This window comes from Chlamydotis macqueenii, chromosome 5 (assembly GCF_036417535.1).
Source record: "Chlamydotis macqueenii isolate bChlMac1 chromosome 5, bChlMac1.mat, whole genome shotgun sequence".
NCBI classification, from domain to species: Eukaryota; Metazoa; Chordata; class Aves; order Otidiformes; family Otididae; genus Chlamydotis; species Chlamydotis macqueenii.
The window spans coordinates 41,233,107-41,247,653 of record NC_141560.1 but is presented as its reverse complement, the minus strand read 5'-3'; the positions used below and the strand labels follow the sequence as shown (position 1 = coordinate 41,247,653).

Genomic DNA, 14,547 nt, shown 5'->3' with positions numbered 1-14,547 from the left:
TGATGGGCAGAACAGCATTGACTACCACACATATGCAAGAAATGAAAATGAGTAAGCGAAATGTTTATCCCCCTTCTGACAAGAAGTCCATTTTCCCAGAGAACTGCCTTCCCTTTTCTCAGGCCTGCTGGGACCTCAGAGGGACATTCCCTCCCTGACTTATGATGCAGCAATTTCTTTCTTTTGCAGGTAGAGTTCCAAGCCACAAATATTACATTGATCACTCATGCACCACATTATGAATTTTAAAAGTGGATCAGATGTGTTCTTGCTGTAGCCATAACCATGATTCTTTTTAAAACTTCTTCCCTGGAGCTGCTCAGGTTCCTTTTTATTTGTACAGTCCCAACCATCTATTTCCAACCAGTAGAAGTCCTACTCAGACAGCACCTGCAGAAATTGTTAAATTTCTGACTTTATCTGTGGAACATGTCTCCAGGAAAAGGTAACTGGCTGCAAAGTCCAAGAAAAGAGTTTGACACAGACCTGGCACACACGTGCTCTGAGACAAATTCCAGCCTCCATCTCCATATGCAAACCCACTCATGCACAACACCCAAGCCAGACAACCTCCTGAGATCTCATTAAAAGACAGGATTAGCTAGAGTATGATTCTATGTACCTGCTCCACAAGCCATCCTCTAACTTGCAGAGGAAGGAAGAAAGTAGACAGGCCATTGGGGACATCTAACCAGAGCTCCCTTCCCCATTGCTATTACTGATTTTGTGACACTCCTAAGCTGTGACAGGCACAATTTGTCTTGCTGTTGCTGGGCCTTCTGCCAGTTTTGGTGCACAGTAAACAACAAACAATCCACCCTGGTGAGTTTCCATGAGTTGTGTAATAGGTGATTCTGGGACTGCTTTATCTCTGATGGCTTTTTTGCTTGTGAACAGTTGTGAACATCTTTCCTTCATCATTCATAACACTAAGCTACTGCCTTTTTCCAGCAAGTCACAATCTCCCTTTCTGTCAGGAATAAACATCTTACTCAAACTCTCCACCAACATTCTAGTCTGCTAGGCTTCCTAAAGTGCCCCAAATGCCTTAAGAAGGTCCTAGCAGTACCATCCCTTCTCTAAGGTTATTTTAACACTTTCAGTCCGATAACATGGATCAAATTGGTAACACAAATACTTTTAAGTAACTTCCTCAGTCATAAAGTATATTATGGAGACAGATTAGAATACTCGTGATGCTGCACTATACTCCCTCTCCACTTAGAGTGAGAGGCTCCCAGACATCTCCACAGCACAAATTACCTGAAGAAAACATGTCCCCTGAACAGTCAAACTCCACCAACAGTTTTCAAGCCTATCAACTGAAGCTAGTTCTGCTCCTCCAGGTTTCCTAGTCCCTCAGTCCTCAGCCTCCCGCAGTCATCTTTTCTCCTTTTCTTTATGCAGAATATTTAGTTCCTCTCCCTGCTGAAGCTGATACTCAAGTCTACCACAGCTTCCCATGTATAGCCAGATGAGTAAACAGATCAGCTTACAGGAGAGCATTTTATAATGCTGTGGATTTTACATTCCTTCTTCTAAGGGTCAAAACTTCCTCAATATTGTAGTTGTCCTCATAGTTCCTTGTGTATTGATTCAACAACAGAGAACAGGAGGAAGTTGGTGGCCAGGAGGCAGCAGTCAAACAGGGCAAAAATTACATTTTCAGATTTTTATAATCTAAAAATACGTATTCTGAAGTTCCAGTTTGCTAGACTTGAATGAAAACATCTAGATATTGCTCTCAGAGACTGTAGGTTTAAGAAGCACTGTCACATATGAATGAGCTTTCCAAATTATTTTTATACTGAATACAACAGTTTATCTAGAATTTAGGACTCTACTCACGTGTTCTGCAGTGTGAACTCCACCTCCAGCTCCTCACGTGCCTGAAGAGAGGGGAAAAATAAAGGAAGGTATATTACTTATTTTTCTTCATAGCTTTCATCATACCAGTTACATGTAATTTGTAAAATATGTATTTAGATAGCACTTAAGAAAATTCCCAGAACATAAGAATAACTTGCAAAAAAAAAAAAAAAAAAACACCTCACAATGCCAACTGAAGATACTGAATTTTAAGATACTGAAAAAACAGTTGCTAAAACTAGGGGTTTTTACATCTAAATGCCATATGAGCATGTAGACATAGGAAACACTATTCTGCTAAATCAGTCATTTTTCAGATTTTAATTCCCAACACAAAAAGAATCAGGTGCTTTAATATCATTACAGTTTAATGTGGCTGAAAATTCAGAACCCATACCAACAACCAACAAAAATGCCAGAAATATTCAGAATTAAGGCACTGAGTAATTAGTTCTAGCTGGTTCCATTCTAGATTCTTAGCACAGCCCCGATCGGGGCTGAACTACAACAGTTATTAACAAAAACTAGCATGGAGCACTCATACAGGGATTTTAAGTTTTTCTTATAATAGCAGCAAAATACAGTTTAAGTAGATTTTTTTCCTATAACAAAACACTATAAAAGGATATATTTAGATGGAAGGAAAAAAATTAGCTTTTGTTCTCACCAATTCCATTGCTCACCTGTGGATTCAGCTGAAACTTCACTCGAACAGTACGTCCTACAGTGAGTTTATCTATGTCAAAGAGAACTGTGCAGAGTTCATCATCCCTGGTGATTGTGTCTTCATCACAGACCTTCAGCTCCAGCACATTCTGCAGAAAGAGGTTAAGAATATCATGGAGTTATTTCTATATCTAAGACCTCCATTAGGCAGGAAAATCTCAAGACTAGGGTTTCCCTCCTCCAATTTTAGGAGAAGAAAGGGAAAAGGAAAAAGAGAAACAGAAAAGGGAAAAAGATTTGGGAGTATTAGACTTCACATTACTGATAACACAGTACACACACAAACACAAAGAAGTAGGCTTGTCTGCCTGGCAAAATGAAACAAGACAGGCAGGTCCCATGGAACACATGAATTTGTGATAAATAACTGCATTAAATGTTTCTACATTCATCTTATGACCTTTGGCTCTAAATGTATAAAACAGGCACAGGTACATAAAGAAGGTTTAAAGGATTTCCTTTCCATCATATCTAGAACTAGCTGATCTTACTGTTATTTTTAAGTGATCTTTATCTTGGGTTTCACTTAGATATGTCACAACTGGGAATAGGATAGTAAGGCCATATTCTGCAGGGCATGTAGTTGCTTGTCCTTGCTTCAGTATATTAGATGTTTAAGTAACAAATAGCTGGAACAGAACAATACCAAGGAGGATGTAAGCAACAGTTTTTTCTAAGGAATCTTTAACACCTCCAGTGTTTGGAAACTAGCTATATACTTATTGGTTTATTGTAGTCATTATGCTGTAGTCAGTACAGCATAATGTACTGACTATGTGCAAACAGCAAATGGCGAAAACCATTTACTTTACCTACCTTGACTCGGCGGTCGATCTTATAGCAGAAAGCTTCATTCCAGACAGGGTTTTTGCTGTTCCGGATGGTTCTGGTCCGAACCTTCTCGGTTGAGGCAGTAGGCAGCCACAGTGTCACGTAACAATCTGAAAGGGTGACTGTAAAACGAGAAAATGAGCAGAGTGATAACATCCAGATAAATAATTACTGTACTGTGCACATTTAACTCTAGTAAGACAAAGATAACACAATTTCTTCCTAAAATATACAGGGTGAGGAGTAAATAACACAATGAAGTACTCATGAGAAAACAGAAACATCTTCACACTTTTGCCACAGTCCTTCCCAAATCAAAGTTTTATTTGAAATAGCACTGTACTCCACATGCAGTACAAGCACTCCTATCCATGCTGCATTTAGCTTTATATGCATGACTATCCAAATGACTGGAGCAGGGTAATTTTGCCAAAACATGAGAATATCTACTATTACACATCCTCTGCCACATGCACTCACATCATCTCCAGGATGGCTCCTCTGTCACTCAGGCAACACACCTTACAACCTTCAATCTGGGCTGCAGAGAGACTTGTCTTCTAACATTTCATCCCCAGATTTAGTAACTTAACTAGTTGAAAGTCTTTATCAAAGTGCTGGCTTAAATGAAGAATGACAGATTTTTTTTTTCCAAAAAGTGTTCCCCCATCAGAGCCAAAAAGTTTTATTTCCTTATCACAAATCAGAATGTGTCAATTTCATATTAATTCATATAGTCAATTAAATTTTTGTAAGTTTTGTCTTTCTCAGCAAGTTGGAAAACCCAGTTAGTCTCAGCACCAGGGTTAAGTTACAATTAATCCTATTCCTTCCTCGCACTCTATCTACAGACTAGAAAAATCTCACTGTCACTCAAGTCTAGGGAGGGAAGTCATAACTGCCACCAAAGACAACAACTCCTTTCATATTCTGACCCCTTCCATGTTTGGAAGTAGAACTGCCAAGAAGCAAGACTTGCAGAAGCTTGACACAGGCACTGATGGTCTTTCTCTCATACCTATAATGCAATACATATCCTCCCTATTTCACATGAGCAATGCTTAACCAGTCGTCTGGTTCTTACAGCAACCTTTTGAGTCAGAAGAAGTCAAATAATTCAACTCATAGTCAATCCCTGCATCATACTTAAAACCTGTAACAGTGTTATTACATCATGCTAAGTACAATTTTCTTCATGTATTTCCTCTTTATCTTTCAGTAACAACTACAGGTTTAGATTTTTCTGCCAATCACATTTCTCCCAAGTTGTGCTTTTATCATGTAGTTCACCATGCTATCACTATCAGAAAAACCTTGATAATGACTGCAGGAAGGGAAGTATTTCCAGAAAGTTCCCTTAGCCAAACCTGATCAGAGGAGCATGACCAATAAGACATTTGGCAGAGGCACAAGTGTAGGCAGATGAAAATGTAAATGGTTAATAGTCATTACTGCTGCAGCTTCCGTTGTCAAAGAGCTTGAGACACACTGATTAATTACTTCACAGTGGCAATGTAAGGATTAAGCAAATAAGTACATTGACAAAACTTGAATGACTTGCCCAAGATCCTATAATGCAGTCAGTGTCAGGGTCCAAAACACAGGCTAGGGAGAAGGACTTCTAAAGCCTATTTATTTTCCACTGGTAAATAGGAATGTTAGAATCAAAGATCAAAAAGAAAGATTCACTTCAATAAATTAAACACAAACACTTCACTAACAAGAAAATATGAAAAAAAAAACCATTGAAATGGGAAACATCAAGGTTTAATCAGAAAAACAGGAAAGCTAAAGTGGAGGAAATAAATACTAACTCAGAATTGTAACAAATAATATACCATGACCATTACAAACAGGTAGAAAAGAGATACTTTCCCATAGTTGAAAATACCAAGGTTTCAAGGAAACGGAACTGAAATGTCTATATTCTCAAATGCCTTTTTAATGCCTCAGAAAAGATAAAGCCTGCCTGACATATCCTTCCCACTACAGACAAAAAATGAAAAAAAATTTCTTCCACAATAATCTGAGTTTCCTCAGAAAACAAATATTCTTGAGAAAATAATCTTGCTAAAAAGTTTTGAAATCTCTCTGCCAAATACACTTTAAAGAAAGCCTTGGGAAGCCCAAGTTCTTAATTTGAGGCATGTCAAGGGAGTAAAAGATATGACATTCATCTGTACTTGAGACCAGAACACAAGGAAATAAGGCAATAAGCCAACAGGCTTCATGAAGAAAGACACTACGATTCACCAGGGTAGGGAGTAACTGTGAGCAATTCATTGCTGAGAAGGACAGTCACAATGAACTGAAGCATAAGCAAGCGACCTGCTGGAGTACACAAATGCACCCGCAATTGTGCATGCAGGTTTGCAGATGCAATTGCAGTGACAGCCTGGCCAGATCATTTGGTTGATGATGTTTGCATCAACCAAATCAGATATTTGGTTGATGCAAATTACAACTTAAGCATTTGAACATCTGAGTTTTGGTAAATAAAAAGTCAGTCTATACTACTATAAGCCCACAAAGTGTGTGTTTCTGCACATTAAAATAGCTCTTTAATCTCTAAGGAACCCAGAACTTTTAATTTTATAAGGTGCTGTCACTTTGTCTAATGAACCAAATTCCTCTTTCAAAATAACACAGTAAATATCACAAAGTAGTTTGATCATCTGCCATTTCTAGAGTTAAAATTATTAAGACATAAACAGTAAACAAAGCATTCAGTAAATCATAGAAGATTTTTAAAAGCTGAAAAATAAAAGGAAAAAAGATAAATGAGCACAGTAGTACTACATTGTTGAAGATGCAGGAGTAACACAGAATACCATAAGTGAGTGTAGTAGAGATTTGTTCCCTGATAGTAATCATTCATTCAAAAATACTGTTGTTAAGCACAAGTTCCACGTGTTCCAACCACATTCTTCCTGCGAGAAACAACCAAATCCAACTTCAGATAAGACAACAGAGCTTTCCCCTCGACTGTCAATCCATCACATTAGTTGAAATTTCAAAATATATAGTGGATTAAATAAAATTTAGAGCTGGTTTCTTTAGAAACTATGATGTGCTGCATGTGCCAAAATAAATCTAATTTTGAGTGATGTTCAGCAAAATTTTGGTGAACATACTGTGGACTTTTCTTCTTTGTTTTACATCTTTCCGATTTATTATTGTGCTCTTTCAATTTGAATTTTCTTATTCTCTTTGTCTTTATTTTGCCTTTTTCTTTCATGCCTTTCCAACTTCTTTACACAGATGTTTCGCTATTCATATTTCCCCATGAAAGTGACTCAGTGGCATAACTACATTTTGAAAGGCACCTGAACAAGCCCCAGTGAACCCAGGAGCAGTGGTCTATTAAGGACCAATCCCTTCCCTGAGTGAGTGTCACAGCTGGACAGTGAACAAACTGTTCTTTCTACCTCTTGCAAGTCTCATTCTTCCACTGAGGATTTGCATTTTATATTTGGTGCCACACTGGTTCAACAAGCTGATGTCCACTAGTCTGCAGAGGCAGAGAAGGCGAACCATTGCAGCGCTTACACAGTTGGATATGATCAGATTCTGTAGATCTCCTTACTGGAGAGATTTCTTCCATCTTGGTCTCTTCTCACTATTAACTTTTGCTCTGTAACCTGGCTATGACATTTTTCTCTTGTCTCTATTCTGGATATCCTTTTCTCACTTTCCCTCACTTAAACTCCTTTAAGACTAACAGTAGTACTCTGTTTAATTTTTTCTGACTGTAAATGCCTCTGTTCTCTAGGTTAAGTAAATCACCAAACATATTGAATTTTATCATCTCTTCTCACATATTTATAAATTCTGCAAAGTAATAGAATGGTTTTGCTTGTACTTCTGTTATTTTCATAGGCTTTCCTACTACTGCTGATTTTACATTTGCATCACCAGTCCTCTCCTTCTGTCCAGAAATCCTGTATAGGGAATACTCAGATTTCTTACTCAAAAGTACAAGAATTTTCATCATTTAAAGATCAGCAACTAAGTCAGATGTCACAAGGGTAGGAAATACATCTCATAGTGAGGTATGAAAGAAAGAGATCAAATGCATCACCTTGCTTGAGCCTCTTTACACTTAAAAGCAGAAATCAACGTTTCAGTATCACAATAAAAATAATTATTACAAGCTTGCAGCAACATATCTTTTTATTCCTACACAGTTTAAGAACAATAACATTGAACAAATATTTTCTTTATTTCAAAGAATTATAAGAAGCATCCAACAATAACAGAAGTACTCACGCAGGTCTGCCTTCCGGACGTTCCTCACTCTTAGTATTTTTACAGTGAGCAAGTTGAAAGGAGATACTGGTCTCTGCACAACAATTCAAAAAAAAAGAAAAAAAAAAGACTACATTGAGATTAATATTATAGTCTGTAGTCACAGACTACTGTAATCCTAAAGCTCTAAGAACATAGACAAAATAAGGTTTTTAATGTTGAGCCAATATAGTTTATCAAACCAACAGAAGCAATTGGAAAAAACTATACAAATTTTTGGCACAGAATCCTTTTCAGGTCTGAAATAGAACCAACAGATTTCAAAACAACATAAGAGTTGAGATAGGTGCTGAGAGTTCAATTTGATAAAGATCGCTTCTTTTTAACACCACTACATTATTATCACAGTAAAACTCCCTACAGCACACGCATGGGCGTCCTCGTCTCTTACACACCACTCCCTGCAATAGAACAGACTGTCTCTGGAACACCAAACACTGTCAGAGTAGCTGTACAAGTAGAACTAAGTGACCACCACGCACCAGCAAAAGCTCCTGCACCAGCACAAGCTCTCACGCACAGCCTAAAAGGCCAGAAAGGCAACTGACAGTGACCAGATACTTCTCATGAAGACTCTGATCCACCTCTGATCTCCAGCCCTGATCTCCAGCAGAAAGCTACAAACCTCTTTCCAGAGATGATATTGGGAATTAACTCACAACACCACTAGATATCAGACACCTTGGGCTCAGACATGTTAATTCTGTAATACATCATAATGTCCGTGGCTCACACTAATATGTCTTCATATTCCTCAGGCTATAAATTAACTCTTTCCTCATTTCACCTTGGAGATAACTACATAACATCTTTCTCTCTCCTTTCACACTAATATCTCTTCTGTTTCACAGGTACAATCTTTACTTTTAAAACAAATATATGTCCAGATATAATTTCTCTCAACACTTGCTTAAAGTTAGTATTTAGCTTTGAGTCTACTGTTTTAGAATAGAAACAGGTGTTTTGTGCCCAAAAACTTGTCTAATCTTTCTATCTATATCAGTTTATAAGAAGACATAACTCTATCCATAAACCCTCTCACTCCTGTGTTCATAGACATGCTATACTCTGATAAAGTTAATACAGTGCCCTAACACAGACACACAGGTTTTATTACTTTGCATCTGAAGTGCCTGTATTAACCATAAGCAGCAAAACCAAAAATGACGTAGTGATGTTAACTAATAAAGTGTACCTTGCTACTATTTCCTTCATACATGCTATACATTTTGCCGGTCCATTTGTCTTTCCAGCTGTAGCACAAGGCTTATCCTGAAGTGTTTCACAATGCTTTGACAAAGCATTAAGCAACTGGGACCATGACGTGATATTGGACACTAAAACAATGTAATGAAGCAGCTCCTTGTCCTCACCAACAAAAACCTCAGCACCTCTGAAAACGCAGTAGAGATGAAGAACAGCCTCCAAGGAACAGCCCGGGTAATCCCGGGCATATCCTCCTGCACTTCCCCATCAGGTCAGCAAGGGGCCTGAAGATGCAGAGTTGAAGGTCAGTGAGACAGCAGCAGGAGGCTCAGAGCAGTTGCTGATACGGGCACATTTGTTCTACACTATCTTAACCTGTTCAGACTCTAGCACAGGGCATAGTTTTACAGTGCGCAGTTTGTGAGCACTCAAATTGTTGGTTGTGGGACACTTCAGCTGTCTCAAAGAGTAGATCACAACCTCTACCTGCTCATTTATCCCAAACATGGCCACAAAGGAGGACATGGACAGACACACCTTGAAAGAAAAAAAAAAAAAATCTAGGTTTTGGGGGGTGGGGGAAAAAAAAAAAAATTACATTCTCCAATCAAAAGTAACCAAAAGACATCATGCCCAGACTATATAGTTGAATTGCCATAACTGCTCTTTTATATGCATTGAATAGAACCAGGTAAAACACAGAAGCACTCCTAGGCACAGGAATCAACAGCCAAGGCTTGTTTATTCTTGCCAAATCTACTGACGTGATTGCTACATTTATGCTTGGTCCCTGCTTTCCCACCTAATAAATCCTAAATGTTTTTGTCCTCAGCAGTGCTATTTTGGCAGAAGAGGTAGCACGTATATTTACCTCAGAAGGATGGGGCTTGCATCCCTTGAATACAGAGGAACGGACTTAAGCAGAAATTCCCCATCCCAGGGAAGTGCTATAATCACGAGGCTGGACACCATTCTAAAGGAATAACCTTTGCTCAGTTCTTTGAAAATAAGCATCTAGACCTCTACTTTGTGCATCTCAAGTGGATAGTGGTATCTCCCTGCAGCCCTAAACGGCACACAGAGGGCCTAAGAAGGCTGTTTCTGTACTCAGCCATCCTTGTTAGCTGGATGTACCTATTTATGCAGTTCCCTGCTCAGCTGTTACAGTTCCCACTCTGGTGTATCTAACTCTCCAGACATATCAAATCAATCCTCAGTGCTTCATTCTGGATTCTAGGGTCCATTCCCATACTAGTGACTTGGAAGTCAGATCTTACACCTCCTAACATTTAGTTGCCTGAAAGCTTTGTCAAGTTTAGCTGTCAGTGACTTACTCAAAGTCACACAGAAAAACTATTGAGGGGAATATCTTAAACTGGATAATCTGCTAGTAATAGGCAATGACTTCCACATCTTTCCCTTTAAATGTGATGATGACCATATTGCAGGCTAGGTAAGTTCTGAGGTCAGAAGCCTCCGAGGTCAGTTATTATGCACACTTCGACTTTCAACTTCGGTATTTATTTCGTCTGAGACATGATTGTTACCTCATAAACCGGAAACACAAGGCAGGAATTTTAATAATCACTGTTGAAACTACTTAAATATATGAGATTGCAAACGCAGGACTTGGTCACACCATCCTACGTCAGATAAAAGTTCAATTAAGTCCTGTGGCAACTTGTGCAATCCTTACATATCTAGTCCTGGGGAAGTCAATGGGAGTGTTCCCATACATGAGTGCTCATCCATATGAATAAGAGTTACATAACTGGGCTCTAAAACTGCTCTGTTTCAGTAAAATTCTGGGCTTATACTTCTACAAAAGCCTTTTGTGTATTCTTTTTCTTGAGTAGTGAAACACATACAACATTCCCAAGTTACATCAAGAGAAAAGGCAATTATCAAAGTAAAACAGCAAGTCAGATCTGTTCCAAGCAGAACACTCTTCCCTTGGCTTTCTGTTCAAAAAGGAACAGAAATCTCACCGCTACTTTAAACACTATGAAAAGCAACAAAGAAAACACTCAGCCCTGTCAGAAAGAGTGGCTGGACTTTAAAACAGATTGTTGCCTTGCTTCTGACATGGGTCAGGTATGTGGCAATTTTAACTTCAAAGAGTTTTGGAACCTGAAGGGCAGACAGGATTTCTTTACATTACTATGTCTACTACCTCAGGCAAGGTCAAATGCATAAGAAACACTTTTCCTTGTACTACATGTTTTGTATTTTTTAAATCAATTCTAAAATATCTAGTAGCTAGGTCTCACTAAGTCAGTAAAAGTCACTAGGGTTGTTCCAAAATAAAAAGAAATGGATCAGCAGCGAGTTACAGAATCATAGAACCATAGAATAGTGTGGGTTGGAAGGGACCTTCAAAGGCCATCTAGTCCAACCCTCTTGCAAGGAGCAGGGATATTTCCAACCAGATCAGGTTGCTCACAGCCCCATCCAACCTGGCCTTGAATGTTTCCAGGGATGGGGCAGCCACCACCTCTCTGGGCAACCTGTGCCACTGTTCCACCACCCTCAGTGTAAAAAACTTTTTCCTTATATCCAGTCTGAATCTACCTCCCTCTATTTTAAAACCATTACCCCTCATCCTATCACAACAGGCCCTGCTGAACAGTTTCTCTCCATCTTTCTTATAAGCCCCGTTAGGTACCAAAAAAAGCCACCACAAAGTCTCCCTGGAGCCTCCTCTTCTCCAGGCTGAACAGCCCCAACTCTCTCAGCCTGTCCCCATAGGAGAGGTGCTCCAGCCCTTTTATCGTCTTCGTGGCCCTCCTCTAGACTCTCTCCAACAGGTCCACATCCTTCTTATGTTGGGGGCTCCAGAGTCGAGGTCTGTGTCTTTCCAAGCATTATGTAAAACTTGTGTAGCTTCAGACTGCTATTTTCATGTGATTTTTCTTCTCTTCCTGTTTGCAGCTCCACAGCTGGATTTGCATGTTAGAATAAATCCAAATCTTGGACAAGAGACCAAGTCAAGCATTTCCACAATTCAACACAGCTTTTTCTGAAGACAACACTACTCTGTTTTATTTTAGTATGATATAGTAATTTGAGTAATCTAGAAGGTATTACTTTTTTTGCCTGTCAGCTTAAGGACACTACCAACATTTTCTCACCAAATATTTTATATAGTCCCTTTAATTTAAACAGTCACTCAAGTTTCAGTCACACACATCCCATGTGTTGCCCTGAAACTGACTGTGGTAATCTGGTAATGAAAGCTAGTTTCCTTAACTGAGCACTGAGTAACAAAAAAAAAAAGTCGTATATACTATGCTTACATATCTATCATCATAAATACCAACTTTCATGGCCAAAAAAAAAAACCAAAAGAAAAAAAACAAACAAGTCAGGTCCTTCCTGATTTTTGCCTCTGTGAGCCTTGAAGACTCAGGGCAGAAAGAAGGGGCTCTGAATCCTACTGTAAATTGTACATACTATATTTAGGTCAGGTCTATCACCCTAAATACCTGAAGAACAAGAGGCACAATCTAAAGCCACTGAACTGTACAGGTCTCACACCTAAAGACCTACTAACAATGTAAAAAGCACTAAGGCTTTAAAAAAACAAAAAACAAAAACAAAAAACCAGCTTAATTCTCTAAACATAATCTAAGTTTACCGGACTAAAAGGAACAATTTTTATGACCCCAGCACACTTCCTGCTAGACTATACACAGAAACCTAAACATCATTTTAAAAGCTCCTTTTTGAAGAAACTCTGCAAAGTCTTTACTTTACCACAGCATTTAACTTTGAACAGAGAAGACAAGCTGCTCTCAAGCACACTCAGGCATCAGATACTATGAATAATAGCAAACCTTCATAAGGCAGACCAAATTTACCACCATTTGGGAGAATCTCTGCATCACTGCAATCCCCCACGTGGAAGCAAAGCCCAAAACAAACCAGGCTGGGAAACTCCCACATCGCTGAAGGAGGGGCAAGAGTCCATCTTTCTGACTACAGATCCCCAGAGAGTTGCAACCAATATTTGTAGCCCCAAAACCATCACAGGTGTCTGAAGATAGCTCCATGCTATTGCCACTACCATTGTTCCCATTCGCTGGCTCATAGCAGCTTGTCTTATTATTTTCCTTTATGCTAATACCTGTTAACACAAATGTCTGCTAATTGCCATGAGAGTTTTTTTGCCTGGGCAAAGAATTCATCCTAAGTTCAGCCTTTACAAAACACCTTATTGCTCTTTTTTCATGTTCAAAGAAGTTTGGGCGCTGCTCCCACTCCTACAGGTTGATGAGGTTGGGCTTGTCAGGAGGCTGAACAGAAGGCTTGTCAGGAGGCTGAACACGACACATTTATTCCACAGCTTTACCTGTTCTGACACTGCGTTTTTCAAAACCATGTCACACAGAGAATTGCAAGCTCTACAACACATCATTACAGCGCAAAGAAAGACTACAAGGAATACTAGAGCACTAAAAAGGACTTAAAGACCCATTTAAACAGAGACTTCTTATGAAGGAATAACATACAAGACAAGTAGGTGTTTCATCCAAAGAAATCAAAACACAAAAAAAAAAAAAGAGAGGAATTTAAAAATGAATATGAGCGAAGTACAAACCAGATACAGGGCAACAGCTACTCACACCATCATAAGCAGACACCGACAGAGGCCAGACTATTTAAAGTTCACTGAAAGCCAAGGCAATATTTCATCTACAGAGTTAAAGTTGCAGTTCAGCTTTTCAGAATTAAGTAAATATTGCAGTACAGTTTTGCCCCAAGCCATTGAATTCCTAACATTTTTTCTGGTCATCTGCATTCAACACTGGACAGCATTTAATGAAGGGCCAGCTAATTACTACCTACCGTTCTCACCGCTGGTGCTGAGGTGCCCGTAAAAGTCTAGGAAAAACAACACAAGGCAAAGTTAAGAAAACTAAGCTACATGTTAAGCTCTTATTGTTGGCTGACATTTAAAAACATCTCACATTCAACAGCCACACTTAGAGCTATGCTCGTTAACAACACTCATTAGGTGCTTTACTGACCACCAAAACCATCACAACTCATGCCAGCTTCTTACTTCCTTGACACGAAGCTTTTTTCTAAGGAAGCAAAATAAGTAACATTGCTAGACCTAAAGTATAGCTTGAAAACACAAATATGCCACGAGGTTCTGTAAAACGCTAGACTAGGAAAATCATCCTTGCAACCGCGAGATCTGAGAAACAGCAAATTCGCTTTCCATGGATTGTCCGTACACCTCAAACACCTTATCCTCTGCTGTGATCAACTGAACTGGAATACCAGACAATTTTACTGACTTTATACTTGCTGTCGGCTTCTTTTGCTTACCTCATTTGAACTTAAGTTTGATCCCATTGCAGCCCCAGTTGCATATAAGTCCAATGTTAAAAGATACTGAGTCGTACAGCTAGCAGGATCTCCTCATGCAGGTTAGGGGTGGAGGAATAGGGATTTTATGACAAGGCTCTCCTGCCCCACCCCTTTGTTATTTCCATTCATTAGGCCGTCCCCTCCCTCCCTCCTGCAGCCTATCAGAGCACCTCAACCAAGTCAGCAGAATGGAGAGTGATTTTTTTTTTTTTCTACCTACTGTGATGT

At 39.1% G+C, this 14,547-nt stretch overlaps 1 protein-coding gene across 2 annotated transcripts in view; it reads right to left on the bottom strand.

The window, feature by feature from the left end:
• The window catches only part of LOC104487006 (cytosolic phospholipase A2 epsilon), a 33,420-nt gene extending 19,116 nt beyond the window's left edge, over positions 1-14,304 (bottom strand). For both annotated transcript variants that reach the window (XM_086750213.1, XM_086750214.1), the window contains exons 1-6: positions 14,278-14,304; positions 13,789-13,824; positions 7,696-7,768; positions 3,412-3,548; positions 2,553-2,684; positions 1,849-1,889 (exon numbers count right to left, since the gene is read on the bottom strand). In XM_086750213.1, coding sequence (XP_086606339.1) covers positions 1,849-1,889; positions 2,553-2,684; positions 3,412-3,548; positions 7,696-7,768; positions 13,789-13,824; positions 14,278-14,304 — 446 coding nt within the window. The remainder of the gene's footprint in view (positions 1-1,848; positions 1,890-2,552; positions 2,685-3,411; positions 3,549-7,695; positions 7,769-13,788; positions 13,825-14,277) is intronic.
• Between the last annotated feature and the right edge of the window lie 243 nt (positions 14,305-14,547).